Source organism: Grosmannia clavigera, assembly GCF_000143105.1.
Source record: "Grosmannia clavigera kw1407 unplaced genomic scaffold GCSC_167, whole genome shotgun sequence".
Taxonomy (NCBI): Eukaryota; Fungi; Ascomycota; class Sordariomycetes; order Ophiostomatales; family Ophiostomataceae; genus Leptographium; species Leptographium clavigerum.
In genome coordinates, this window is record NW_014040772.1 from 646,151 (window position 1) to 674,091 (window position 27,941).

Genomic DNA, 27,941 nt, shown 5'->3' on the forward strand with positions numbered 1-27,941 from the left:
TCCCCCGGAAATGCGGGTAGTTTGGCTCTAAAATATAGGTGGCGCGTGAGAGACGAGAAGGGCTAGTTGCTGGCTAGGCGTTGGGTTCCGCATGCGTCGAATCAGTCCGCCCAATAAGTGACGGCGTCGTTGGCAGCTGAGCTGGTCGTTGTTCGATGGTGTTGGACTTGTTCAACAACGAGCAATGGTGTCAAAGTCCAAGTCCAAGTATGCAGTGCTTCTGTCACGTGCACCTTTGTACTGGGAAGGCGCGACTCCTTTCGTAGAACAATGTCACCGCCCTATTGAAATGCTGAGTAAGCCGACATGTCGACATCTCTACGGAGTATCACCACTACCCCTACAAGTCCACCAAGTGCACAAACCGCTCCTCGCCCCGTGGCACAAGCCGCACCGGCACGGCCGCGGCGCCGTGCAGCTTCAGCGTCAACAGGGTGCGGGCGCCACGCAACGTCTCGCGCTCGCGCGCCTGGGCGCGGGCATAGAGGGCACAGCGGGCAGATGGGTCCATGGCGGCCACGGCGGCGTCGTCGGCCCAGTCGTCGACGGCCAGCTCGAGACTGTGGCGCTGGAACAACACGGCCAGCGCAGCCAGGATCTCAACCTGGGCAATACGACGGCCGAGACAGCTGCGCGCTCCGTCGGAAAAGGGCACAAAGCTGCCTCGAACCGGCCGAAACGGCTGCTGTTGATCGGGTCCCGGGCCATCTTCGGCGATTTCGGCTTTTTCGGCTTTTCTTGCGTCTTGTGCCGTTGCCTTGTCTTCTCGCTTCAGTTGTGCATCTGGACCCTCGTGCTCCTCGATGTCCTGGTCCTCGTCCTCCCCGCCGTCCCGGAACCACCGGCCTGGCACAAAGTCATCCACGTCCGGCTTCTCGTCAGCTCCAGCCGCCGGCCAGTACCGCGGATGTCGCTGCACCGTGATGACGCTCAGGATGACCGTCATGCCCGCCGGCAACGCCCGGGGCTCTCCGGCCAGCGTCAGCATCTGGTGGCCACCCATCGCCGGCGGCACCCACTTGGGAATGTTGACCACAGGCGGCATCAGACGCAGCGTCTCGTTCATGGCCGCGCCCAGCACCGACGTCTGCATGGCCCCGATGTTGGCCTCGTAGTCCCACGTGGCTGGGTCTGAATCGCGGCCCAGCAGCCGGTCAATATCGGCCTGCAACGCTCGTTGAGCCGCCGGATTGGCCGCTAGCTCCAGCAGCGTAAAGTGCAGCGTGTTGGCCGTCGTCTCGTGGCCGGCCACCAGCATGACGAACGCGTTGCCGATGATCTCCTCGTCCGTCAACCGGCCCTCGCCCGACCGGTCCTCCTGCTGCGTCCGCACCAGCTGTCCCATAATGTCCATCCCACCCTCGCCGCGGTCACCTGCCCGCACTGCCGCCGCCTTTTCCGTCAGAAACTCCCGCATGTACCTCCTGTAGTTGTCGCCTGCCTCATATGCCTCGTGCGTCGCCAGGAACGGCAGCGCCCGCAGCAGCCATCCCGGCAGCATCAGCAGCAGGATAATCCGATGCAGCACCCGCTCCACTGACACCGCAAACGTCATGCTGTGGCCTGCCGGCGGCTCCAGGCTGCCGTACTTGTTTAGCCGCAGGTCCGCCTCCGCCGGCAGCCTCTCACCCGGCCACACGAACCGCAGCCCAAAGCCCACGTACCCGATGATGTGTAGTGCCAGCTTCATCGTGTCGCCCTCGATCGTCATGATTGTGCCGTCCTCCGATCCCCACTTTGCTAGCAGGCTCTGTGTTTGGTGCACTGCCTCGCCAAACGTGTATGCCGCGTTCCTCTCGTTGAACGACGTGCTCGTCACCTTGCGGTGCAGCCGCCACACCGCCCCCTCCGTCGACAGCAGGTTCCGCCCAAACAGCTCCAGCACCTGGTAGAATTTCGTCGCCTTGGGGAAGTGCTCCCGCCGTGTTGCAATCTCGTGGATCGCCCCGGGGTCTTGCGTGAAGAGCACGATACCCCCCGGCGACGCTACCACAAATGAGTCGCCCAGCCGTTCAAATGGCTCCTGTTGGAACCGGTATCCCCAATCCGGCTGCAGGATGCTACCCACCTCGATGTCAGCGTTGGCCAGTTAGCAGCTCATCACGACATCCAGAGAAGCACCTACAATAGCCAGTCCTGCCACAGCCGCGCCGGCAGCAGCTTGATCAAGGGCACCCATATGTGGCATGTTGCCTGCCAGAGCATGTTGAACGGCAAGCACGCTGTTTTCTCCCTCGTCAGCATCGTCACCATCTGCAAACGGCCGCCAGTAAAACTCACGCACGACAAAGTACGGCAGCCCGATGCTGCGCGCCTTCTGCACATTTGCCCGCAGCCCGCTGGCAATCGAGTAGGCCGTGTAGAGGACCGCCGTCGTGGCCACGACGTACAACGTGGGAGACACCATCGTTCGCAGTATCGTAGCTATTCCAGGCACATTCTCCCAAATATGCAGGATAAATATGAATTGGGAAGGAAAGGAGGGCTACCTCCCGAGGCTGCCTTCGTTTCAGCGTAGCGGTTGCACCTGCCGGCTCCGCACAGGCCCTCTTTCCCTAGTTTCAGCAATAAGACTGCCTAGCGGCTGATAACAAGAACGAATGTCCATACGGAGCAATAGAACAAGGACTGACAGGTGGGGTCAAGATATCTCTGCGTATTCCAACCTGCAAAGCTGGTTCATCTGAAGACATGGAGTGCCTTGCCGCTAAATGATCTTTCTCTGAAGAACATACGGAGCATGCTGACACTCTGCCCTCACAAAAACTGGACAAATCACATTCACAATGACACAATGCCGAAACTCACCCGCCCAGAACACTTAACCCCTCACACATTCAATGCACTTTCAGAAACGGACGTAGGCACACTTAACAACTTTCTTCATTGTCCCTCCCAAGAGACAGTATCGTCAGATGACTTCAGCAATACAAAAAACAATGCAAATCTGTCGCAAACCCCTCCAGCCAAGTGCCCATCGCGTCGGCGAGTTTCGCACACAAAGTAAGGAAACAAGAGTGAAGACACTTCCCGCTATCCAGGATAACACCCGGCCCCGATAAAATCAAAAGAAACTGCAAGCATCGTCCTCCAGGGATCAAGCTGCCTCTCCCACAGTTTATGTCCTTTCTGTGGATATCGTTTTTGAACTCCAAATCCACCGACCTGTTTCCAAACGCCTCCTCTATCTTGAGACTAGCCTGTCGTCATTCGTATCTGCCTAGTTTTCATGCCCATCGCAAATTTGGGACGAGAGATGAAAATGAATATGATTTAGTAGGCACAGAGAACAGCTAAGGCCTAGGCGACAGTGGCCTTCCCAAGTCCGGCAGACGCCGAGCAGTCCCAATTTCCATGGGCGAGGGCAACAGCCGCGGAACCACCGGCGAACTCTGGTGCCGTACATGTCTGGCCGACTCCGGATACTCTGCTGCCGTTCTATACTTCCGATCTATTCCGAAGCCGCCGCCCACTGCTGAGGATGTGTAGCGCTGGTGCGAATGCGAATGGGGCGGCGGAAGAGTTTGTAGTGGCGGCAGCCGAACGTTGTCATATCTCTCGTAGCGGTCGGCCTCTTTCGCATAGCCATATGGCTGCTGACCACCCTGGCCGTTGTTCTGGGTCTGGTAATTGCCATACCCGAAAGAAGCCTTTTCGGCCGCGTCCTGACCAAATCTAGCAATAGTATTTGCGCCTAGGCCTGCCGGAGCAGAATGTAGAGGCGGAAACCCTGAAGACGATGTCGGTCGCGCGTCGTGCGATGACGGCATGTGGTGATAGGACATAGCCTCTGACTGAGACCGCTGATGCGTGCTCCCACGTCGGTCGGCTGCCGAGCTCAGCGCATATGATGATGATTCCAGACGCTGTGCAACAGACGCACCGTCGTGTCGCAATGGATTTGGTGCCGGGAGCATGCCGTATCTTGAAGAAGTTGGCCCTGCCTGCTGGTGCTCGTGGTCGTAGCATGACCCATAACTGTACGGTACAGGCATTGCCGTGCTGATGCCATATCCTCGTTCGTGTTCGTACAGGTCTGCGCCACGTCCCTGTTGTTGCTGTTGCTGTTGGCCAATATTGCCGTCACTGGCTGTTGTTTCGAATCGGATTCTTTCTGTAGGCTGATAAATCTGTGCCTCTGCGCGGCTCTCGCGAATCTCGCCGAAAGCTGGCCGATGAGTAAGCTGCATCCTGCTCCCCAGGCTCGGACGAGATAGGGGTCCGGTGGGTGGCAATGATGTCCGCGAGCCAAACGACTCTGAGTTGCAAGTGCTCCCATGCCGGTCCGCTCGTTCTCCGCCAATGCGCTGACGCTTGTCCAGCGGTTGCTGCAGCTCGCTATTGTGCAGAATCCGGGGCGGCATATATGTGTTGCTCGGCTGGCTGCAGCGGCGCGTTGCCATATGATTCTCAGAGAGTCCGGCAGCATTGACTGACTGGGATCGACGGTGGCCAGCGCCTGAGCCTCCTGCCCCATTGACGTTGCTGCGAGAACCAGTGGCCCGCCGTTTGGCGAAGCTCCTCTTTGCGTTTGTCCCATCGTCGCTCCTGTCTTCCGTAGAAATGTTTGGCAGTATCTCAATGTCCGGAATCTGCTGCAGGCGGCCTTGGTCGATATCCGCCTTGAGACGCTCAACAACCGTAAGAATCTCAGATGTCGAATAGCCATCGCCGATCCGCGAAATTACCCAATCCGGAACAGCTGTGCCGCTCAGATCAGCCCGGTCTTCGTCAAAACCTTCATCTTCCTCTCCCTCCCCTTCGTCTTGGAAGGGCCGCTTCTTTCCGTTTGCTGCCAGCTTGCTGTCCAAGCGCATTTGCTCGCGCTTCCGAACTGACAATGACCAATCCTTCAGGATAGGCCCAGAGCCCCGGCGTGTGTTGCAATCGCTCCATGCCTGAACTCGTTTCACCTGCTCCTGTACAAGTCCGATCTGTCTCTGTGGATACTCACCACTATTTCGGTACCGCGTCCGCTGGTAGTGCTTCCTGCAGTAATGCACCCAAACGCCTGTCGGAATCATACGGGTGCACAGCTTGTTCCGTCCAAATATGTGTGAAATTGCCTTTCGAAGCTGTGAGCCGGTTTGGCAGTCCCCGCGGTACATGCACGCCGATGCGGTCTCAAAATCAACAAATGCTTCTTCGGCAATGTCTGCGGAGGGCCGGCTCTGGCTAGGCCCAGCTTCGCCCGTCGTGGGGCTGGTTTTTGTGGGTGTCGACTCGCAGGACGGGCTCTGTTCCGTCGATGAGATCTCAGGGCTCGATCTTGCTCTGGCATCTGTAGCCGAGCTCACAGACATCAATATCTCGCGATCCATTGCGTTGACGTCACTATGTTGCGATGGCGAAGGAGTAGGTTCGGGAATGGGCCCAAAGGTTGGGAAATGAGGGTCAAAAATCGAGGCACCAATAGATGGGAAGTCCGGGGCAGAAGCTGCTCGTTTGTGACGCCGTGTTGAGCCACTACGCTGAAGGTAGTTGCTCCGATAATTTGATCGTGTATGGGGAGGTGAGCTCTTAAACCTGCATCAAAGTAAGCCTCGACCTTCGACCTTGGCCTCGTGTGTTGTATCAATGATCAGATAACGTTCCACTCGGAAAGTACAGAATCCTGCCCGCGACTTCAGCCTCAACTTGATAACTCCCTCAACCAGTTCGCACTATTGTGTTTTTGGCTCTCCGCTCCTTGGTCGGCTTTGCTCGTAATCTAACGGATTACAGTAGTGTACTCAAAACCGGCATGGGCAGGAGCTTAAGAAAAGATGGCGATCGTGTAGGGAAGCGGCAAATGGATAAAATGATAGAACTAGTCAAAGGGAGTATTGGGTGTATTATATGCATACAGGAGTGTAAGTGAGAAGGTAGCGAATATTGGTAGAGAGAGATGCAGAAAAAGAGGAAAAGGCTCGCGTATATAGAAGTGGCGAATAGAAAGGCCGAGCAATCGAGCCAGAAGCAGTGAGTCAGTAGCACACTGGTTCTGACTTCTATCTGTATATCGAAACAGATTCAAAGAGGGAGGTGGTGGCAAAAAGTTGAATGGGATGCTGAAGTCATTGTGATGCCCACTTGGGCTGTATCTGATTGTTCTCAAGTTGCCACACGATACTCACTCGCATAACATAACATACCTTGTGTGATGCAAATTAAGAGAAGGACGACTGCTATCATTTGCGGCTCTTGAAATCAGCACGGCATCCGACGGTGATTGGGCTCTATCCGGTAAAGTCGGGCTCCGGTCAGGAGAGCCTTCGTATGTCCGGCTATATCTCGATCGGACAGGTGTCGGTGACTTGAGCCGAAAATCCTCACTGCTTTCTGTAGTGTGTGATAATGCAGAATACTGCTGTATATATGGGGAAACGTAGCAGGAAATAGATGAGTCTGGCGGCTGGGTCTCCAAATGTGAGAAGTCGGTTATCAGAGCTGTCAGAGGTTGGCTCTCAGAGACAGTGGACAAAGAAGACAATCTCGAGTGGGACAGCGAGGTTATTGACGAGGAAAGAGTGTGTGAAGAAGACAAGCTGCTGCGGCTATCTGAGAACTTGTGTCTTGGTGAGGAGACCTTTGAGCTGGAGTCTCCGAGATCTATCGGTTCTTGGGGCGAAGACATGTCACCAAACGGTGAGATGCTGGCCACGGAAGGAGCGACCGCCCCGGGAGAGCACCGCATCAGCTGCTTGGCGTCTAGTGCCCTGGAAAGAGAGAAGCCGCCAGCATCCCAAGGTGTTCGGTTGCGGCTACCTGTTCTCGGCTCGCTCACCCTCTGGGGCGATGTCTGCTCTAGCGGAGGCGTGGCCGCTGTGCTGGAGGGTGCCGTACTGCCTGCAGTTGCAGCTGATGGGGTGGGGACAGTTTCCGTCAAAGGCTCGTCATTTTTTCCTCCCACTGCTCCTCTTGCAGCAGTGGTGTTCAGAAGCGAAGTCAAATCCATCTTCACGATCGGTTGGTCGACAACGTCGTCGTGTTAACGGTCAAGACTCTTTTAGCTCCGAAATTTCCGAGATAGTGATCAATTCCCTCAGGGAATCTCGTCAATTGTCGCGAGGGCGTTTATATGTCTGTAGATCTTGTTGAAGCGACTTCATCTGCTCCCTTGACGAGTCTGGTTGAGGTTCCGCGCAGTCTGTCGATTTGCACGCTCCTTGCCTCTAGCCTTCTTTAGACAGACCACAGAAACCAGACCGGGTCTTGTCTATCTTAATTCCTCTGTCGTGTTAAAGCTGGGTTTATCTCTACACCAGAAAATGTCGACGCCACTCTATGGCGAGAATCTTGGTGCAGTGTAGATAGATCAGGAGAAGAAACTAAGAAAAAAAACGCAGAAGGGAAAACGCATGCGTAAAGCCCACCGGGAGAAAGATATGGGAGTCCCCAGATTTTGTGTTTGGGCAGGGGGAAGAATGAAACAGAAGGGGGAAAAGGTAGCTAGAGGAGACCGGTGAGCACAATAAATCCAGTGATGCTTGTGGGATTCAACGTTTGAGAGTTGTATTGGTAGTTTCCACAATGGTTGAAACGGCCGAAACAGCCCCGATCCTGGGTAGTCGTTACTGTTCAGCTGTACTGACGATTGACTATTAAGCAGAGTGCTGCCGGAGATGACGGAACCAGACGTCCCATCGGACTGAAGCCGAAGAAGAAAATAGGCCGCCCCCCAAGACGATTTGTGGGAAGTAGCTCTTGCAATAGGACAAATGAAAGCAACACCGGGCGCCCAAATAGCTCGCCGAATGTCTTGCAATTTAGGGACGTCAGGTCTGATCTGGTGTCGTTGAAGGCGTCAAGCTCCCGGACTTTTTAGGCAGAGTTTGATATTTGCACGGCAGACAGGGTATTATCAAGAATGCACTACAAGAGTGCCCTCTCAATGCCTATCTTCCCCTCTGCTTCTAATAGATCGCATAAACAGGACCAGACATATGCAAATGGCAATGCAGACGAGGGTAACCTTGTACGCGAAAGTACTCCGTATAGCAGAGCAGCGAGTTGGTGGTTCAAGATTTGAGTGTAGGGCCGGGGCAACTCGGACCAGACGACGTGAGATGAATAGTTGAGATGGGCAAAAAGAAGTTCCGGTCGTGATGGAGTTCAGAGAGAGGCCTGGCAATCCGAAGATCTGAGAAGGGATCGGCTGAGTTTTGGCCAGGGAGTGTGTTGAAGTCTGATGACAAGCCACGCCCCTCGATGACGGCAGTTGTTTTGTTGCTGATGTTCCTTATCCTGGAAGAGGAGAGGGCCAGCAGGGGAATAAGTGGTTACTGTGTTGCGTACTATTGGCAGGATTCAATAGCAAGACGGAGGCTATATCATGCGTCGAATAAAGTCAATTTGGTCTGTGTGTGTCCTATCTCTCACTCCATCCTGGTTTGACCATAGTTCGACGGGGCGAATGGGGTGTAGGGGGGTGGAAAGAAAAAAGGGCTAGGGAGGTGTACTATGTGTGCGTGTTCCCGGCGGTCGAGGCAACACTACAAGGATGTCACTTGGTGAAGGGTATGTGTCAGATCGTGTTCATGGAGGGGGCGAACGGCTTGTCCTGTATAAAGTTTAGACCTTCACTTCGGTGTGCGGATAAGGGGAGTGTGGTGCCAGTCAACGGTCGTTATCGTTACGGGGAGAGGGGTAGTGTAAGATGGTCGTCTGAACCATCATGATCTTCACAGGGGTACTCGGCAGACACCTCTTTGCTCTCCCTCCTCTGGAATAGGTACTCAATACTGCATAAACCATCCACTGCTACTCCAAGAAGACGAGAGGTTGTCTAGTCCCCACCTGCAAAAGCTTCAGTGCGGGTGGTGTCTGGTTTTGGAAGAGAAGCAGAAGGGAGTGGCGAATGGGATGGAAATGCAAAACGGCGATGGAATAGGTGACGACGACGATTGTACGAATGAAGGGGCGCAGCCGGAGATCGGCAGAAGCTGAGACAGCATGGAGCTTGAAACTCGACCGTTCGAAGACAAGGCATGTATTATCAGTAGGGGCCAGATAGGAAGTAGTAATAGCGGGTTGCAGTGGGTAGAGGAGCCTGCATCCGGATTTGTATCTGACCGTCCAGCAATGGCATCGATGTTTGGTATTAGCGGGACCGAAACAGCCAGTGGACAAAGACCATGTACCGAGTTTTAGGAAGCAGGGAGCGATGCAGGGAAGGCCAACGCGGAAGGCGAGAAGAAATGCAGCATACATCGGCGCATATGAAGACGAGAGAAGCCGTCGGGTCTCCTGGAGGCTGCCCTTCCAAACCAGCTCTGTGTTAGTCGAGAGAGGTGCCTATTTTTCGTATCTTACTTCTGTTCGCCTGGCTAGCAAGCAGTCGGTCTAACGGCTTGTGAAGTGCCCTGTGGGTATGATGGCGGAGCCACTGCCTCCCCCCTGGTCCATTCCGAGGCGTAGAGCATTCGCGACACATACTCCGTACTCCGTACTTGTGCAAGGATCAAGCCAGTAGATGTGGGGGCCAGTGCGAATAGCCGGGACAATCTCTTGAAACACCAGACCATCATCTGCCCGATACGTGGCATCCTCTTCATGTAGGGTCTCTTCGTATGGTGCATTCGGGTTATTGGTGGCCTAGTTGCTCCACCCCACTGTACTCGTAGAATGCTGATGTGTGATGTTGCGGAGTCTGCGTGTGTGCGCGTCCTGTGTACGAATGTGCGTGGTGCGAATATGCGTATCGGCATGGTACGGATGCATACAACGCAGCAAGGCGTCATGACTCGTTGCGCAGAATACTTGAAGGGCTATCTGTGCGTGCGTGCGTGCGCATATGGGCGAGTGTCTGCAAGTACTATGTAGTAGACTTGCTGCAGGGTAACAATGTCCTTCCGGCTGTTCTGCTTGGAGTTGGAAGTACAGACGGGCGCGGCGAGATGTAATTGGGCCTGCTCTCATGTATGCCGTGCTTCCCTGTGTTTCAGATAAGTAGGGTGGCATGGGGAATCACGCTTTCCCGAGCCATCAAAGCGAATAGGGTTAGTGTATGGCTTTTGAAGCAGCACATAGTTGACAAATCTCACCTGAAAAAGAGGTGCATCCAAATTCTGCGACGTAAGATACATGGTAGCTGCCATTTGAGCACGCTTAATTTCTAGCGTCCACGCAACGCGTACTCGTGCTCACAGCCCGTATGCATGGAGCTGCTAGACAGTGGCTGGTCAGAACGATAGGATAGGACGTATGTATCTCTCGCGCCGTATTCCTCGTTCCCGACAGTCGCCATCCTTGCCGCTTTTGCAATGGCGTTTTCCTCGCGCTGCGGCCCACATACCCTGTGATTCTAGACAGGTCTGCGTGCGCAGAGAGTGCGTCCAGCCAATGACAATATCATGATAAACCAGTTCTCAGCAGACGTATATGACCCGCTAGCTTACTCGGCAAGCAGACGAAGAAGAAAGAGTCTGGGAGAGTGGACAGGAAAGGGACAAGGAATGCGAAGGATGAAGATGAACAAGGCTTGGCAGTCAGTTCCGAAAAGTCTGAGCAGGGTTGTTTCATTTTTGTGACCTGTTGAACGTCGGAATCTTTTGGCATTTCCAGTTCGGAGTCTTATCCGGTGTTTGAGATTTTACCAAAGCCACCACCCGAGGGCAGGTGCATCTCTGCTCACGTATACACCATGGCTGCGCCTAACTGGGCAGGTACAAACACTGAAGGAGGCTGAGACGGCTTTACCAGTGCATTGCACGTGCCATTCATTGATTTTCACCAAAGCGAGTATCGACCATCCCCAACACACTGCCTCGTTGAGGGCTGTAGGACTTGGCACGGCATACTTCTCTGTCGACTCCGGCATGCCGATTTTTTTTGTCTGTCCGCGAACGGGCGAAACCCCCCCTATCACGTTGCTTTTTTTTCTCTCTCGATAAGAGACAACCTCCACATACCAGAGCACTGCAGCTCACAAACCCGCCGTCTATACTTCTTGTGGACTCCCGATGACGAGAGGTTGAAGTTGGCGTGCACTACGTACACGGCATACGTAAGTGTGTTTGCTTGCCGGTGCCCAAAGCGATCCGCCAGTGCTGATGGTAGTTCGGCCAAGAGCTATACTAAGCCACAACAAGCTGACGAGCGAAGTCTGCAGCCGATCAACCAGTACGCACTCGAATCTTTGGCACTTCAGTCCCGCGCCTCGGGAAGGGGGACTGTTTACTTTGTTCCCAGGCCGGCGTTGTCAACTGCCTGCAGGGCACCAGAAAGGTCGTACAGAGGACAAAGACACCGTACACAGTACACAGAACTTTCGACACAGCGGGTGCAACGGATATAGCGGGCTCAACAGCCACGGCAAAGATGCAGATGCAACCCACTCTGACTGTTTGTGCAGCAACGAAAATCACTTGTGCTAGCTAAAAAAGGTTAATTGCCAGACGTCTCAGCGACCCTGTCTGTGTCAACAAGGCGAGAAGGGGGGTGGTCAGAAGTCTACAACTAGGCTGGTGGAGTCCAGTACGAGGTATCGGAGGGCATGCCTCTCTTCTCACACGCAGCACCGTTTTTTGTCAAGGATAGCTTGTCAAGGATAGCAAGGACGACGGGCCAGAACCCCCAACCCATTCCGAAGCCAGTCCGAGTCGGCCGGGTTGGTCCTGAATTCCAACGTCTCTCTGACCGAGCAAAGGGCCTTATGCTGCCCAAGAAACAGGGACAGGAGCCAGCGGTCGCATATCGACTTTACTCTAATTATTGCTGTTGCTCAGGGCGCGCATTTCTTCCGTTAGGTATGGTGCAGCAAGGCCGGCTCGACATCCGATTCACCCAAGGGAGACCGGGGCAATAGTCTCTCGTGCGCTGGTTTCGAGGATTGTGCAAATGAGTTGCCAGCCGTCGACCCGGAATGCCATCCTGTGCTACCTGGCAAGAATCCAGCCCCAGGAAAAGATCGGCCAACTTGTTCTGCCAACCGCAGAGAGCCAGCCAGTCGATGTTTAGAGAGCCCTGTCCGTCCAGGAGCATATATGCAATGCTACTCGCCTGTACTCCGTACGGAGTATGCGTCTTCCCATGGCGCACACAAATACCCTTGCTGACATGAGTGCGATCCCCTAGGTGGCTTTCAGTTCCAGGCTATTTTTGGTCCGAGTGGGATGGGCTAACAATTGCTGGCACATGTGCACAGCCCTGTTTCAAGGTCTGCTGCTACCCTTGACGGGGCACATAGGTGTCGCATCCCGGCGACTCGAAAGAACAGGACAAGATACCGACCGTGCTTCGTCTCAATAGTGTTTTTGAGGCGATTATGGCCAGAAGTGCTAGTCCGGAAAGTAACTAGTGGGAACCCGTCTTGCCTGTTTTGACAGCTAGCTAACAATAACAGCAATATATCCACTGATCTATGCTTTTTTCAGAGCTAGTTAGCGCGAAGCCCCAATCTCTCAGCATCTCCCAGCATCTCAAGAGCAGCTTGCCATTACGGGAGCGGCACTCGTAAGCTGACAAAGACGCTTGCGGTCATCCCGTCTGTTCTAACATCAAGGCCGAGTGTTGTTAGTGTCCTCTGAGGGGCTTTTGCTCTGCAAGTCAGCTCTGATCAGACAGGCCTTAAGATCCACTATGCCGACATCATACCGAGGCGTGGGGATTTCCGAAGCCACGCGGTGCCAATACTGTGTTCGTAAGTACAATACAGCAGTCCTCTTTTAGGCCCCCCTCTGTCTATCTGTTTTCTGCGTTCTTCAGCTGCGTTCCGAATGAGAGCGGTGGAGTCTGGACTCCTAAATAGCACATCGTCCTATATCGGTGCTCTGCTGGACTCTTCGGCAAGTGAGCGGCTGCGCCTACCGGCCCTTCGACGCTGGAGGATGACGGCCAGTGGTTTGAAAAGTGCTGGATGCAGTCGTGATTTGTCTCATGCACCCGCTCATGCATATCTTGCCCCCCCCTTCTCGCCCTCATGACACAATCCTACAAGTCTATGTCGGTCCCGAGTTTAGCTCGTAGCGACGGAAGGGCCGCTATGACTTTGGCTTCAGCCCAAGCCACAGGCTTCGTTGTGTGTGCTTGACCGCTGCTCCTTCTTGCTATCCGGTCCCTGCCCACCCCCCTCTCGGCTTCCAGCTTGTTCTACAGGAATTGTCTGCCACTCCACGCGGTCGGCCTTGCTCTGCCACCCCACCGCTGACAGATAGCCGGCACGGAGTTCCATTGTGCCTCGTCTTGTCCACCGAGCGCTGACTGGCAGAGGTTTGACTGCTCCTGCTTGGGCCATTTCACTGGCAGTCCGTATTTCTGCCTCTTGTCTCACTGTTTTCTTCTTCTCGGAAAACTATAGTGCGAGAAAGCCAGCGACGGTCTACGAAGATGATACCTTGATCCCAAAGTCGTATGATTCACACATGCACGACAAGCACCAACAGGCACGGAAAACACGGACAGGACACTGAACACTGCATCTATATCTCGCCATTTCAACCACCGCGATCTGGCTGACGCGGCTAGTTTTCTGGACCTTACCATCCCGGCCGTTGTTTGCGGGAGGCTGAGGGGTGTGTGTGTATATGTTTCTGCCTGTCGTGAGCGTGGAGTAGGAAGAGAAGCTATGGCTGGACGTAAAGGCGTGAGAAGTAAAGCAGGCTGGTTTCGCGAGCAGGGAAGCAGAGAAGCTGGCCATCACCACGTTGCGTGTCTGTTTTCTGTTGCAGGCAATGAAAGAAGAGGAAGGAGTAAAAGTATGTCGTCAGATAAGCCGTCTGGTGGCAGATCTGGCTTATGACTGGGTTTATTACACACCGTCTGCTTGCATCCGTTTCCTGGGCCACTCCAAGGCATGCCATGTTTCCCAGTTTTCTACCCCACGAAGCCTGGCATCAACGGAACAAGAACAGGAGAAAGATACAAGCATATCGTTCAAACATTCTTGGCACCATGTCTCTGGTTATTTCAAAGTGTCCGTGAGTGGCACAGACAAATCTGCAGAGCAGACATACCTCTCCGGCTTGCTGTCTTTCTACGCTTCCTACTTTTGTAGGCTATGCCTGGGAAACGGCAGTGTTTCTCGGACACGCCTGATTCTGCGTCAGTCCGTATTGGCCCTCATGGCGATACCCTCACACCAACTGCAGATGCGCAGAGTATGACCAAGGACATGAGGCATACGTGTGTATCTTGTCGCCAAGGGAGGGGGTCCTTTGGGATGCCACACCTTTGTGTTTGCTCTTTGCCTCTGCCCGTCCTTGTTGAGGGACTGCAGAAATCCGTGCGAGCATCTCGCAGGAGGATTCCTGCATACACCCCCTTCTCCTTTCCCGTTGTCTTTTCCGGGACGTCCTACAATGTGCTCGTTCCATTTGTCTGCGCGTCCAGCATGTCTCAAAGTTGTGATGCCCCCATCTCTGCAGTCCGCGTCCTTCGCCTCTCGCCCCTTGTCCTTGATTCGCCACCGGGTGCGCTAAGTGGTGGAACACGCAACCAGGTAAACTCTCCGACGAGAGAGCAGGGCGAAGGCAGACACGAGTTCAGCCAGCCCAGTGGCCGTCTTGCCCGACGGCGGCATCCACCGTCTTCCCCGTCCTCTCATGTTTTACACGCTTGCCTCTCGTCTGTCCAATCCTGCAGTACGCCGCCTGTCGGTCGGACCGGGGCAAAATCAAAGAGAGAGGCGAGGAAAAAATAAAAAAGAAAAATAAACCGAAATTAAGAGAAAGGACTGGAGAGGAGGGACAGACCGATGGGAGTCACAGGTCCGGTATCGTTTCCCGAGCTCGCCCCATCTTCCTTGCCCCCTCTTCTTCCCGCACCCCTCCTATCACAGAGTCTCTTTTCGTGTCGGTATGCCGTGCACTGCCGAGCCATCCCTCCTTTCTTGACGGAAGCCACGTCATCTGATGATGGCGATAGCCCGTAACAGCGAAGAGCATCGGGACCGGAAGAGAAGGATGATGACAAGAAAATAAGAGCTTGGCTAGTGGTGGTCTACACACCCTTACGTTCCGGGTCTGGGGCCTCTGCCCTCTCCGAATGGCCGTTTGCACAGAGATTCTCGAAGCTGTCACGCCAGCTGGGCTCTGCTCCGAGAATGACCATCGGCTGCCGGTGGACTCTCGTTAGAATCGGGCCGTGACGAGAGACGCCTAGCATCATAATGATCCAAAGCGTCAGCTTGACACAACCTTGGCCAGACTGGCGTTTCGACATCCAAACGGGATTGCAGCTCTTCCTCTCAACAGATTGGCATTCAGGGTACGTCGAAACAGTATGGGTGCCCTGTGAGGCCCTCTCGGGATTGTTAATTACGTTGACATAGAAGTAAATACACTAGAGATTTCCTACAGTCAGCCATGTAAAGCGTCTCGACCTGTCCTCCGTTTGTTGTCGACAGCAACACCTCCCAAGCCTGTAAATCAAAAACTCCTCCATTTCCTCGGGTTTCTCCTGGTCAGACTACACCGTCTGTTGTCCTGATTGATCCAAAAAGGGGAGCAAGAGTTGGTCAATGAGAGAAAGAAAAACAAACAAACAAACAGCAAAGCGACCTCCTTTTTACAGCGCATCGAACCGAGTTCACACCTCGTCTGCAGTACGGGCCTTCTTTGACTCTTCCTCATCAGGAGAGGGTGTGTCGGCCTTGCGCTTGGTCCCGTTGCCGTTCGTTGTCGCTGCGGGAGCTGTGTCCTTGGCCTTTTTCCGCACAAGGCCTGTCAGGCCTTTGCCCCCCTTCTTGGCCTCTTCGACAGCGGCACCGCCGAGAGCACCCAGAAGACCACCGACTGCGGCACCAGCGGCACCGTTGACGGCCTCGTTGATGTCGATGGGCGGCTTCCGCAGATCGACAAGCTGTGATGCCGGTCAGTAGAAGAAATACAACAAGAGAATGTTTTGCACACGTACCCGCTGCTCCATGTCGGCAATAATCTCCTTGACCTCGGTGATCTGCCGGCGTGTTGACTCGTTGTCTTCGGGCGAGTGCACGGTGGCCAGCTCAACCTCCTTGTTCTGCAGCTTGAGCTTGGTGCTGACAATAGCCGCTTCCAGCTCCCGCGCGGCCTCGTCGCGCAGCTCCTGGTCGACCTGCTGCCCCTTCTTGTCGGCAGATCCAGCAGCCTCCTCCGCGCCGTCTGCTTCCGTGGACGTGGTGACAGAGGCAAACTCTAGTGCGAGTGAAAGCTTAAAGTGTGCTTCGGCAATGATCTCAGATTCTTCCGGGAGGGTCTTCTGCTTGTAGGCCAGAGAGGCTCGGGAATCCACAATAGCATTTGGGTATCTGTGACCGGATTAATCTCTGTTCTCGCCGGGCTGCTCTGGCTGCCGCCCCTTGCGTCACGAGATAGTCCTTCCGGTTCAGCTGAAGCGGGGGGAGGATCCCAAGGACAAAGAGACATCTGGTGCAGAAGCTCTTCCGCCTGGGCCTACCTTTCGTTCTCCAGAGAGATCTCAGCCAAAAGATCGTGGGTGTCAGCCAGGCGCTCCATGATGTGGCGAGTTGAAGGACAAAGTTTTTTGGTCTCTGCACCCGCCTCATCCTCTGGCTCGTGTTTCTCTGCATTGTCTTTTGTGACAGCCTTCCCCCGGGCAGTTTCCGCTGCCGTGGTATCGTCAGCGCCGGCAGACTCGGTCGGTTCCTTTTCCTTCTGTGCGAGCTGCTTCTCGAAAAGCACGCGGGAGAGATCGAGGATCTCAAAAGCCACGGCGAGATCGTCCTCCTCTTCTTCGACGTTCTCTTCATCCTCTACGTCGGCCGCGTCCTATATGTAGATTGTCACGTTAGCCAAGCCGTGTCGCCAAGAGCTGACAATAACTTGTAGAGTCGAGAACGCACCTCTTCGTCCGAAATTTCCCATTCCTCGTCGCCGGCAAACTGGAACAGCGGCTTCTTCGCATCGAGAGCTGCTCCCTCCGTCTTGGACGTGCTTGCGCTGCCCCCGGCCTCGCTGCTGCTACCGGCTGCAATAGCAGAGGCAATCAGGCCAGGTCCGGCTCCAGCCTTGCCAGCGGTCTTCTCGCCGCCGTCGACCCTGGAAGCAGCGTTTCCCTCGGGTGCCTTGCCGCCCAGTACGTCGCTCTTTCCCTGGCCGACCTTGAAGAGGGTGCGGCCGTAGAGGAAGAGAATCTCTGCGTTTTCTGGGTCCATCTCGCCGTTCATCTCGGCCTGGATCTCGGCGGCGCGCGCGTAGACCTCGGCGGCCTCTTCGTACTTCTTCTGCTGCGAGTACAGAACGGCCGCCTTGGCGCACAAGTCGGCCAGAGACACCCTAAGGCTGTACTCGGCCTGGTCGGGGGGCAGTTCGGAGAGAGCAGGGGTCACGGTACCCGTAGTCGGACCGCCAGGTGTGCTCATGCCGGAGGAAGTGCCAATGTCCGCGAGCACGGCCGAAAGAACAGCCGGGGCCGCATCATGGGATTCTGTAGCGTTCTCTGCCATTTTGCGTGAAGTGATGGTGAGGTCGATTGTGTTGGAATGCGCATGCAGCTGCTTAGATAGCTGTAAACAGGAAAGTGTGAAAAAGGGGAGTGGAATCTCAATTGACAAAAACCCGGCGAAGCGGAAAGGAGGAGACGAGTGTTGGATATAGGCGCGAACAGGAAAACGGCAGGAGCGATGAAGCGAACTCGTGCCTTGGTGTCAGCTCCCCAGGTCTAGACGTCACGCAAAGCTCGTGACGCGATGGATATGGCCTGTTCAGCGAAGCTTGGAGAAGTTGGAGTCGGACCCACTCTACGTGCATGAGCGCGACTGATTGGCTGCAACGAGCCGCTGTTGCAAGCTGCTGTTCTTTGTTTTGGAAGAAACGGGTGAAATGATATCTCATATTATTTGGCTTGCAAATCTGATGACAGCAGAAATATGGAGTGAGAGAATCCTCTCGGTGTAATGGACAAACTTTTCGTTCGTCGTGGTTGGACTACGTTTTGAACTTTATGACACTCATCTTATCCTCGTCCCCATCCTCATCCTCTATCTAGTGAAACTGGTCCTCGGTGACACCCTTGCCCATGGCAGACGTACTGCTGATGCCACCGGTGACCAATTTCTGCAGGTCGTCGACGTAGTTGGCGCCGCTCCACTTCTGGTGCTTGACGACATCGACGCCCTGCTCCATTTCGGGCTCCTGCACGAGCTCGCCGTAGGCACGCATGCCGACCTGTGCGAACGAGCGGGAAAATTGATTGCTGATGAGGGCCGTAGTGTGCAGGCCGGCCAGTGTGATGAATTGCCAGCAGTAGCCGAGCTTGGCCAGGCGTTGGATGTACGTCTCCTGCTCGTTCCGCGGCATGGCCGTCTTCCAGTTGAACGACGGCGACAGGTTGTAGGCGAGTCTGTATGGTTAGGAAGTGGTCTAGTTATAAAAAAAACAAAAAGAAAAAAAAGAGAAAAGAAAAGAAAGAAACAAAAACCCACTTTTGCTCGGGCCAGACGGCATGCACGCCGTTGGCAAACTCCTCGGCCTGCTTGTAATCGGGCAGCTTGCTCTCCATCCAGATGGCGTCGCAGTAGGGCGCATAAGAGATGGCACGCGCAACGCCGCAGTCGCAGCCGCCCTTGAGACGGTAGAAGCCCTCACGAGTCCGCGGTGCGTCCCAGTCGAAGTGGATCTTGTCGGCAGCAGTGCCGAGCAGGGAGCGGGCGGCAGCGCGGGCCTCGGTGTGGCTCTTGCCCTTGGCAGCAGCGCGGTACTTGGCCTCGAGGCTGGCCGGTGCGCCGCTGACCTTGATGGCTGCCGCGACGGCATCGTCGAAGCGCAGGAGTCCGGCCTCGGTCAGCCACTTGTCCTCGACGGCCTGCAGGGCGACACCGGTGTGGCCGGCGCTCTCGGCATCGGCCATGACCTGGCTCAGCGGCTGCAGGGCCGGGTTGGTGCAGCCGACGATGAAGGCATGGTCGCGCGGATCGATGGTGCTGGTGATCAGGGTCGCGGCTTCGGCATCGGTGCGCGCAATGGCCACCAGGTCGACGCCCATGATGTCGGCCTGGGCGCGGATGGCCACCAGCCGGTTGATGTGCTCGCTCGTCGGCACCAGCACCTTGCCGGCCATGTGGCCGCACTTCTTCGTGCCCGGCGCCTGATCCTCGATGTGGATGCCGGCCGCACCTTTCTCGACGAAGAGCTTGGTCAGCTTCATCACCGCCGTCAGGCCGCCGTGACCCGTGTCGGCGTCCGCCACGATCGGCCGCAGGTAGTCGATGTGGGCCGCATTCTTGTCGCGCTGCTTGCGTGCGTGGCTCAGCCGCTCGTGACGCTGCTTGCGGTCGTGGAACAGCTGCGCCGTGAACAGGTGGCCGACCTTGTTGGGCACCGTGGTGTAGGGGTAGTCTGCCAGATCCGGGCCCGGCTCGTCCGTCGATGAGGCCGTCGACGATGACTGCCAGCCGGACACGTACACCGTGTCCAGGTACTGTGCCACCTGCGTCACCATTGTCGGCTCCAGACAGCCGTACGTGTAGCTGGCGTCTTTGGTCTGGAACCGCTTCTCCAGGATGTCCCAGAGCTTCTTGGAGAGCGCGTTGCTGGGGTACTCGATCTTGAGCGTGCCACGCTTCGACACAATCTGCTCTGCTGTGAACGGCCGCTTGGTCTGGCGCCACCGAGGTTCGCTCCACCACTTCTTGACCTGCTCGACTTCGGCTGCAAACACCTTGTCCTCGGCCAGCGCGTCGATAGACGGCGGTAGCATGTTGTTGAAAGCCATTTTGAGAGGATAGTAGACTGGGGAAAAGCGGGAGAGAGAGAAAGAGAGGAGGGAGATCGAGATGGAGTGGGTGGTCAGAGGATGATGACGTGTTAAGAGACAGGAAAAGAGACAAGACTCGAGGCTGAGGCCAATGGGAGAGAAGTCAGGATGGGAGGAAATTGAGATAATGAGAAGCCCGAGAAAGAAGAACGGAAGGGGGAGACGAAGGTATTATGAAAGAAATCTGGATCCTGACAGACAGATGGAATGCCATCTTGGCCTGTTTGGCCCGTTCTGTCGTCACATGTTCGGCTACGCAGGTCTTTGGATGACTCTTAGTTTGGGCGAAACGGCCTATTACGCAGCCGCAACGCTGCGGAAACAGCCCAGCACGCGACTCCATTGGAAAGAGCGACGGAGCCGTTTGCCCGACCGGTTACCTGGCCGGTTCAAAGACGGAACGGCCTACGCGTACCGGAAATGTACTTCTTCGCCACCCACAGGGACAATGAGACACCGCGGTTCTTCTCCCCTTGCCACTTGGGCCCTGTCTGGTGGTATACGGGGTACAGTGTCCTCCACAAGCCAATCAACTTACACAGCCCTACTTTCGCCGTTCCGGCTCCGACAGCGTGTCCACTCTCCCTTTCGGCTCAAAGGTAGTTGGCTGTCGGCCAATCACGGCTTCGCCCAACCCGGTCCTACAACTGCAATTGCGGGGGAACGGCAAAAGGGCCCCAGCCAGAAAGTGACTCGACCCCCCAGAATCCAGCGCACTATTCCGGCTTCTCCTTCTTCGACGGACAACTGGATGTCTGGAGTATGGCCCGCTACGCAGCCGTGTCGGCCATGGCTTTCCGCTATGCCGGACCACCGCTTTCCTGCATGCCAGTGCGAACCCGCCTGCATGCACTTAACCGAATAGTCGAATCTAGCCTCCATCTCCTGCTTTTCTCGTGCCACCTGTCAGGCCGGGGATAATAGCATGTGACAACCTTCTTTGGCCCACGTTCAGTCGAATCGAACCTGTCGGCTGCGTGCGTCTGACCATCTCTCACGCTTCGAATTCCTTTGTCCAACTTCGGGACGCCGCTGCTTCTTCTCTCTCTGGCACGACAGCTCTCATTACCCGAACCTCGGTTGCGACTTAGTTCCGTTGTGACTGCTGGGGCCAACCTCTCCGCGATGATCCACACAAGCTTCTTCGCCTTAGCTCGGCATCCTTCACATGACAGCCTGGATTCCTGCCCGTCTGCACGTCCCCTCATTTGGGGTTTTTACAGCTGACGGGTCCGCAGATCCCCCCCCCTTGATCATGCATCTGGCAAAACAGGCGTTGATACTCATTCTAGGTTCAGGAAACTTATTCGCAGCCTCTAACCCGACAATCGATGACAGATCTACAAGAAAGCTAAAAAAAAAAACACGACTCAACCCGAGACAGTGACCGCTACTCCATCGTCGCCAGAGCCTTTTCCTTCTCGTGCTCAATCGCCGCCGTGAATGCCTCCCAAGGCGTCATCGTGCCCAACGCGTTGCGTGCGTGTGCCTGGATCATCTGGAGGCCATACACGTAGCTGGCATTGACCCAGCCGAATCTGCAACACGGTTAGAACACGAGATGACACTAAGCGAGAGACGGGAGCTGGAGGAAAACACATACCCTTCCTTGGCAACGCCCTTGAAGTCCAGCCCTTGGTTGCCATACTCGGCGTCCACTCGGTGAGGATCAACCGGTCGCGTCACGTCATACTTCTCGACCACCACGCCGTTGAAGTCGTAGTAGGCCTTGGTGATCATGAACAGCCACTTGTACGCCAGCCGTCCGGCCTCCTCCTCGTACCCGTAGCGCGAGAGACCGGTCCACGCCAGCATCTGCTGCGGCGCCCAGCCGTAGGGGTAGTCCCACTGCCGGTTGGGTCGCGTCAGCGAGATCTCGCCCCGCGACTTCTTCGTGCCCGAGAGCAGGCCGCCCGTGGCCTCAAACCGGGGCAGTGCCTTGGACACCATGGCCGCTGCCTGCTTCGGGCTAGCCACGCCGGCCCACATGGCCCAGAACGTCGTGCAGCTTTCGTACGTGCAACGCTCGCGCGTCTTGGTGTTGTAGTCAAAGTACATGCCCTCCTCCTCATTCCACATGTATTTGTCAATGGCCAGCTTCCGCCGCTTGGACCGACGGTCCCAGATCGCCGATGTCTCCACCTGTCCTGGCTGCATGCTGCCCACGCAATACTCGGCCGGGATCTCCAGCTTGTCGTTGAAGACTGTGCGGATGGTCCGCGCAATGTCCAGCTCGTACTTGAACAACAGCGAGTTGAGGTCGATCGTGGCAATGTCTGCACATATCCGCTCCAGGCGGTACGACGTGTCGTGACCCGACTCGCGCACCGCACGGTCGTGCAGAAAGTAGTCATCCAACTCCGGCTCCTTCACCTCGCCGTAGTTGTAGGCCCGCACAAACTCGGCAATCGCCATGTCGTACTTGGCCGCGTATGGCTCCAGCAGGTGCACAAAGTGTGTCGCCTCCGTCTCAGGCGGAACACCCAGTCCTTCAGGCCGGTAGCGCGACAGGCCTGTGACGGGATCCAGGCGCGGCTCCGACGTCCACACGCTGAAGTACTCCTTGATGGCAGCCAGGATGGCCGTGCGGAGGAACTCCTTGGCATCGGGCTCGTCCCGGATGCGGTCGAAAACGCGCAGGGCCATGTCCGTCAAAAACGGCGGCTGGGAGCGGCAGAGGTAATACGACCGCGTCGCGTTGAGGATCTTGCCGTAGTGGCGGATGCAAAAGCAGAAGTTCTGCACCATGCTCTTGGCCAGGTGCGTCTTGTTGTTAATCAGCAGCCCTAGCGACTCCATGTAGCTGTCCCACCCGTACAGCTCGTTGAAGCGGCCGCCCGGCACCACAAACGGCAGTCCACGCAGCGTAGTCTTGCCGGTGTCCGGGTCTTCCACCTCCTCCATGGCCACGGCCAGCAGGCCGGGCTTCTCGTTCATGTCGCGCACCAGCTCCGGGGTGATGGTCTCGGGCAGCAGCTGCACGTCCAGCCGGATCTCGGGCTTCTCCTCAGCCAGCTTGGTGTAGTAAGCGTACTGCTCTGGGGCTCCGGGCGGCACGTAGATGCGTGGACGCGGGTCGTCGGTCCAGTCCTTGGGATCGCGGGCAGCAACCTCGATGCTGGAGGCGTCGATTCGACGCGTGAGGCTGTCCCAGAAATGGTCCCGGATCATGCGGGAGAGCCGGTTCACCGGGTTCTCGTTGAGACGGGCTTCGTCTAGGATGATCTGACGACGGCCGTACTCCTTGGCCAGAGTCAGCTCCTGCATCAGATTGGACAGCATGTATGTGCCGCGGATGTCGAAACGGTTGTGTCCGTTGGACCCAGCGGTGCGGAGCGTGAACACCTTGGGGCCACTGTCCTCAATGGTGATCTGCATGTTGCCGTCCGTGTCCTCCTGGGACTGCAGGTTCTCCAACGTGGTGTCGACATCGATGAGGAAGCGCCGGCCCAGCTTCGGCGTGGCTTCATCGTGGCTGCCTCGTCGGAATGGCTCCTTGAGGCCGAGACGGGCAAACTGCTTCTGCAGACTGTTCTGGGAATATGTGCGGGTGCGCGCACCGGCCCGAGTGTTCATGTGGCGCTCGTCAGAGGTATAATACGTTTTGGCATCATCGTATGCGCCGTAGTCCTCCGAGCCGCTGCGGGGGTGGGACACGCTCGGCGTAGCCATATCGTCGGCCATGGCGAGAAGCAGCGGTGAACTGGATGAAGCAGGTTAGCTCTGGCCGATCGAGGAATTGCGTCTCGACAACAATGGCAACAGTGCTCCTTGCAATGCGGGAAAGTCAGAAAGGGGTGGAACGAACCCAGTGACTCACGCCTTGCAAGGACAATCTGTTCGGGGATGGCCAACGGAGTGGTCCTTGACGTCAAACTGACTGGTGGATATGCGTCGAGGCAAAGGAGCACAGATCGGCTCAGCTCGATCGGTACGCAAAACTCGATGAATAAAGAGGAGAGAGAACGGGACTCCCAGTAGAGATAGACCCACGGAATGGACACGCGAAATAAGTAGGAAATGGAGCGGTCTGGTCGTAGTTTGGCTGCGCCAACGGAGCTGAAAGACAGGTGATAAGTCGGGGAGTGGTATCAAAGGCCGGGCAAGATTTGAGCCAATGGAGGTCCGCTGCTTTGGAAACGGATTGGGAAGATGGAGAGAGAGTCCGGCGAAGCCCACGAGGCTTTTAAACACTGAAAGGACAAACTGCCGATTATATGGGTTTTGTTTGTCAACGCAGAACAGCTTTACGCTCATTGGCGCCACATTTTATTTAATGTCAGGTTGTTATCGAATGCGCTTTGCAAGGAGGGCACACTCACAGGGCGATAACAGCGGCTACGGAGAACGTGAATAGTCCCCAGGACCATCTCACGTATTACGGAGTGTGACTCGGAAAGCTGTTGGTCCACCGGCATGCCAGGGGAGCTTGTTCCTGTTGGGGACGTGCCCTGGATTAGTGCGTGTGCGCTGGAGCTCTAGCCTTTAGCTAACTGAAACGCTGTTTGATCTGGGCAGCTGCGCTGAAAGTGGCTATGACGACCCCCACGACCTGTAGAGGTGCGCTAGGCCAAAGCGGATAGGCTGCCCGTAGTGTGGATCACGGGGCAGTAAAAGTCTACATATTGTTTGAGAAGAGAGCCCCCAGGGCAGGGATGGGCACAATTTGGGGAAGGAAGGAGAGGGCTGATACTCCTACGAGCAGGTAAAAGGACAGATTCTTCACGTAATTTGTGGGGTTGGTGAAAAATTCAGATATTCAGTCATGAGACGGAAACGGCAATTCCTAGATCTATTGAGACATTTTTTTCACTTTCTCTGTTTCCGTCGGCCTTCATTCCAGCATTGTATGTATCTTAACAGAATTATTGACTTTTCTGACCTGGCTCGTCTCGTAGCTCCGCACCGAGAAATGCAAGCTGTATTGCTAAGCGGTCGGCCAAGAAACATGTACGGAGTACAGAGTGGCGACGGGGGCATATTGTACGAGCAGTACGGAGTACGGAGCATAAGATACGAGATCCTATCGACACATTATGCGCATATCTTATGCAAGATATATACATAGTAGTACACTTTACCTCGTAATCGTACTCCGTACTTCGTAGTCGTAGAACTCAGGGATAACCTTGCTCCTCTCGCCTTGCCCAAGGCTTAGGCGCCGGCTCAAGCACTAATGTAAGAAGATAATCTACCCGTACGTAACGGCTTGTCCTGTGGAAAGCAGTGGAGACGGCAAGAGAGGTGACGACGATTAGAGCTAGAGCTCGCCGAGGCCGGAACGCCGCAGGGACGTCCATCATCACGAAACAGCGTCTGCATGGAGGTTTACCTCTATCTAGAAGCTCCCGAGAGCTGAGCGTTCAAAAGGGGAACATGCAATATATTTTGGGAGCTGTTTGTGAGCTGCCACGATTCTGATGAGAGCTGGAGCTGGAGCTCTATTTTGGATTCTAGGAGGGTTGTCTATAGCAAAGCTGTCCATTCTGCGTGCTAGGCAACCTCGATCCCCCCTGTCTCAGCTCCGATGCGGAGAGACGGTTGAGTCGTCTTGTCAAACTGAATCACCGAGTGCCCTGCTATGTTGGGGAAACTGAAGCCACCCACATTTCACACTCCTTTTGATTCCTTCTTTTTGGCGTCCTAACCCCATATCCTTGCTAGCCCGGGGTTCCTCGTTCGGTCCAGCCGCGTTCCTCGGACACAGCTGCCCGGGGAACCTGTGTCCTCTCGACACGCAGACAAGACAGAGACACATTGTCGAAAGTCGTCAGGACATCACTCCACGCATTACGGTGTACGTTACCTGTTTCTTTCAAGAGCATGGTGGGGGCGGAAAAGACGACACGAAGAAAGCCGAGTAGTATTAATAGATTTTCGTGGCAGACTATAATGGAAGCTCTGGAACACCAGGGACGGTACACACCCATTGCGCTAGCAAATACGTGGGCTCACAGCTACCCTGCAGCAGGACATGCTCAACCGCGGCCCATGTTAAGGCTCAGGGCCGGCTGGCTGCAATTTCAGCGTCGGGGAAGAGCGCTGTTATCGCTGTGCTGCTTCCGCTAGGTCACCGCCTAAGGCCAGGTTTCGTTTCCACAATGTCACATGGAGCGTCAGCCATCTGGTGGGGTTCCAGGCAAAAGCCCATCTGATCCTGTCTGACCCCACCTGCCTCAAAGGAGAACTCTACGTCGTAGACGCGACGGTTGTGCAATAGCGTGGAAGGAGCAACCGCCTCACCGATCCAAGTACACGAACAAAAAGAACGATCGATTCGCCTCCCACTCTCTTCTCCTTTCCTCTTCATTCAATCCGTGTGCTTCAATGATCCTCTATTCGTGCTCGGCTGCCTCTTTCTCATCCCTCTTCCTGCCCCCTGATTTTCCTGGGTTTTCTTGTTAGTCCTGGCTTATCTCTTGCGCATCCCGGCACAGCAGGCATCGCCGGCATTATACACATTGCTCGTAAAGCCATTGCAGCTCGGCTTTCTTTTTCTCCCCTTGCTGTCTCCCCTTTCTTTTGGACACACGGACACGCAGACGCATGCCCACGGCATCTCGACCGATCCCACAGGACGCCCGCCATGGCTCTGTTTGTAGACCTGGACGACGATGACGTCGACCCGTCACAGCACCTCGCTGGCGGCAAGGTGCTCTGGAGCACAAACAGCCAGCCATTGGAGACTGACAAGACCCCGGCAATCCCGGCCAATGTCGAGGAGGCTCGCGAGCCTGTTGTCACGGAGGCTCCGAACTGGAACTCCATGACGGAGGCTTTGGGATGCTATCCGTAGGCAGCTGCACCTTTCCCCTTTTCCCATTGGCTTTGCTTTTGACATGACCTTTGGCTTTGGCTATACCTTTGGGGGGAATAACTAACCAAGCCGTCGGACGGCCATCAGTATCGCTGCCACAATCGCCTCCTTTATTGACCAGAACACGCTCGACAGCCTGGCACGTTCCTGCCGTCAGGTCCGTGCTGCCCTGCTCCAATTCCGGCGGCCGCTGCTCGCATCAACACTACGATGCACGAACGACGGCATGACTGTCGACGGCGAAGAGACGATGCGTTATCGAGCCCGGGCTGGGAATTGGTACTACATGGAGGACACCAGCCGAACTTCGCACGGCAAGGTCGGCCAGTGTGCGCGTGACATGGTCTCGGAGTGCCGCCGCTGTGGCACTGTCGTCTGCAGGGTGAGCCTTTGTTCTGCTATGACCGATGCATGTTGAAGCGTATAGTGGCTGACAGGCGGATCTCCAATCCCCCCCCATCAGAATTGTGCGATCAAGCCACCGGCCGCTCCTGTTCTGCGTGAACGGCACCGCCGTCTGTGCACGGGTTGTTCCAAGGCGCCACTCATGTCGCTCGCGAAGCCGCCGGTTGCGGCCGGCACGCCGCTGCAATCCGACCTCATGCGGCGGGCCATCTGCAACTGCGCAACCGAAGGTGTGTGGCTGTGCCAGCCTTGCGGACGTAGCATCCGCAGTGATGACAGCGAGTATATGGCGTAAGTTTGCCCGATAGGCATCCGGAACACGACTGTTGGTCAACAGCAGAGCAGCTCACATGTGCCACAGCATCTGGAAATGGCGGGCGCAATACGGCGATGTGATTGGAGGACTCGGCACTGGGGTTGGCGACGGCGACAGAGGAGTAATCTGCGGAAGGAACTCGGAATGCTGTCGTGCAAAGGAGCGAGCGCAAGAGATCGACTGCGACGCGGAAGACGCACGGGACGCGGAATACTTGGGCCTTGCGTCATCGTTTGGATCGACAGCTGGTTCGTCGACTGGGTCTCTGAGCTCGCTGGCATCAGCCGCCTCGGCGATTCCAACATCGCCTTGGACGGTGCCAATAGCGCCGGCAACCCAGGCAGCAGCCACGGTGGGCTCGCCGCTGTACTCTCCCGAGGTGGCGGCAGCGCTGGTGAACCGGCGAACACCGTCGCCGGCCCACGGACCTGGATATGCAAGGCACGAGATTGAGGGCATTGGCGGGGTCGTCAAGAGGACACGGGTCAAGATGGTGCGTGTGGGGGCCTGCGTGCACGACTGGGAGGACGAGCTCACCAGGGGGGTCATTTTGGAGAGAGAAAAAACCGGCAAGGCAAGAAGTTGGTGTGGCTGGTGCTGGCGGCCTATTCCCAGCACCAAGGACGTGCAGACGGAAGGACAGGGATCACCGACGCGGTAGGAACAGGACGTCTTTTTTATTTGCACTGGTATAGACACGAGGGAAGTAAACGGGTATACGTGTTCCCT

At 55.9% G+C, this 27,941-nt stretch overlaps 6 protein-coding genes across 6 annotated transcripts; 1 reads left to right on the forward strand and 5 right to left on the reverse strand.

Moving 5' to 3' along the window:
* Nucleotides 1-340: 340 nt before the first annotated feature.
* Nucleotides 341-2,407, reverse strand: CMQ_6115 (cytochrome p450 monooxygenase; the record flags this gene model as incomplete). Its single annotated transcript, XM_014315180.1, has 4 exons — nucleotides 341-663; nucleotides 790-2,060; nucleotides 2,126-2,222; nucleotides 2,281-2,407. 4 exons carry the CDS (start codon nucleotides 2,405-2,407, stop codon nucleotides 341-343), a joined length of 1,818 nt encoding a protein of 605 aa, XP_014170655.1.
* Nucleotides 2,408-3,293: 886 nt separating this feature from the next.
* CMQ_6213 (uncharacterized protein) lies at nucleotides 3,294-5,321 on the reverse strand (the record flags this gene model as incomplete). The annotated part of the gene is made up of 1 exon (XM_014315278.1): nucleotides 3,294-5,321. One exon carries the CDS (start codon nucleotides 5,319-5,321, stop codon nucleotides 3,294-3,296), a length of 2,028 nt encoding a protein of 675 aa, XP_014170753.1.
* Nucleotides 5,322-14,919: 9,598 nt separating this feature from the next.
* On the reverse strand, nucleotides 14,920-17,365 carry CMQ_6332 (histone h1-binding protein; the record flags this gene model as incomplete). The annotated part of the gene is made up of 5 exons (XM_014315397.1): nucleotides 14,920-15,261; nucleotides 15,514-15,780; nucleotides 15,835-16,207; nucleotides 16,357-16,688; nucleotides 16,763-17,365. The coding sequence occupies 5 exons, from the start codon at nucleotides 17,363-17,365 to the stop codon at nucleotides 14,920-14,922; spliced, it is 1,917 nt and encodes a 638-aa protein (XP_014170872.1).
* A 538-nt stretch (nucleotides 17,366-17,903) lies between these two features.
* CMQ_6294 (isocitrate lyase) lies at nucleotides 17,904-19,632 on the reverse strand (the record flags this gene model as incomplete). The annotated part of the gene is made up of 2 exons (XM_014315359.1): nucleotides 17,904-18,261; nucleotides 18,383-19,632. The coding sequence occupies 2 exons, from the start codon at nucleotides 19,630-19,632 to the stop codon at nucleotides 17,904-17,906; spliced, it is 1,608 nt and encodes a 535-aa protein (XP_014170834.1).
* A 1,432-nt stretch (nucleotides 19,633-21,064) lies between these two features.
* CMQ_6499 (neutral trehalase) lies at nucleotides 21,065-23,358 on the reverse strand (the record flags this gene model as incomplete). Its single annotated transcript, XM_014315564.1, has 2 exons — nucleotides 21,065-21,212; nucleotides 21,278-23,358. 2 exons carry the CDS (start codon nucleotides 23,356-23,358, stop codon nucleotides 21,065-21,067), a joined length of 2,229 nt encoding a protein of 742 aa, XP_014171039.1.
* A 2,902-nt stretch (nucleotides 23,359-26,260) lies between these two features.
* On the forward strand, nucleotides 26,261-27,873 carry CMQ_6379 (uncharacterized protein; the record flags this gene model as incomplete). Its single annotated transcript, XM_014315444.1, has 4 exons — nucleotides 26,261-26,466; nucleotides 26,561-26,873; nucleotides 26,955-27,187; nucleotides 27,258-27,873. 4 exons carry the CDS (start codon nucleotides 26,261-26,263, stop codon nucleotides 27,871-27,873), a joined length of 1,368 nt encoding a protein of 455 aa, XP_014170919.1.
* Nucleotides 27,874-27,941: the final 68 nt, after the last annotated feature.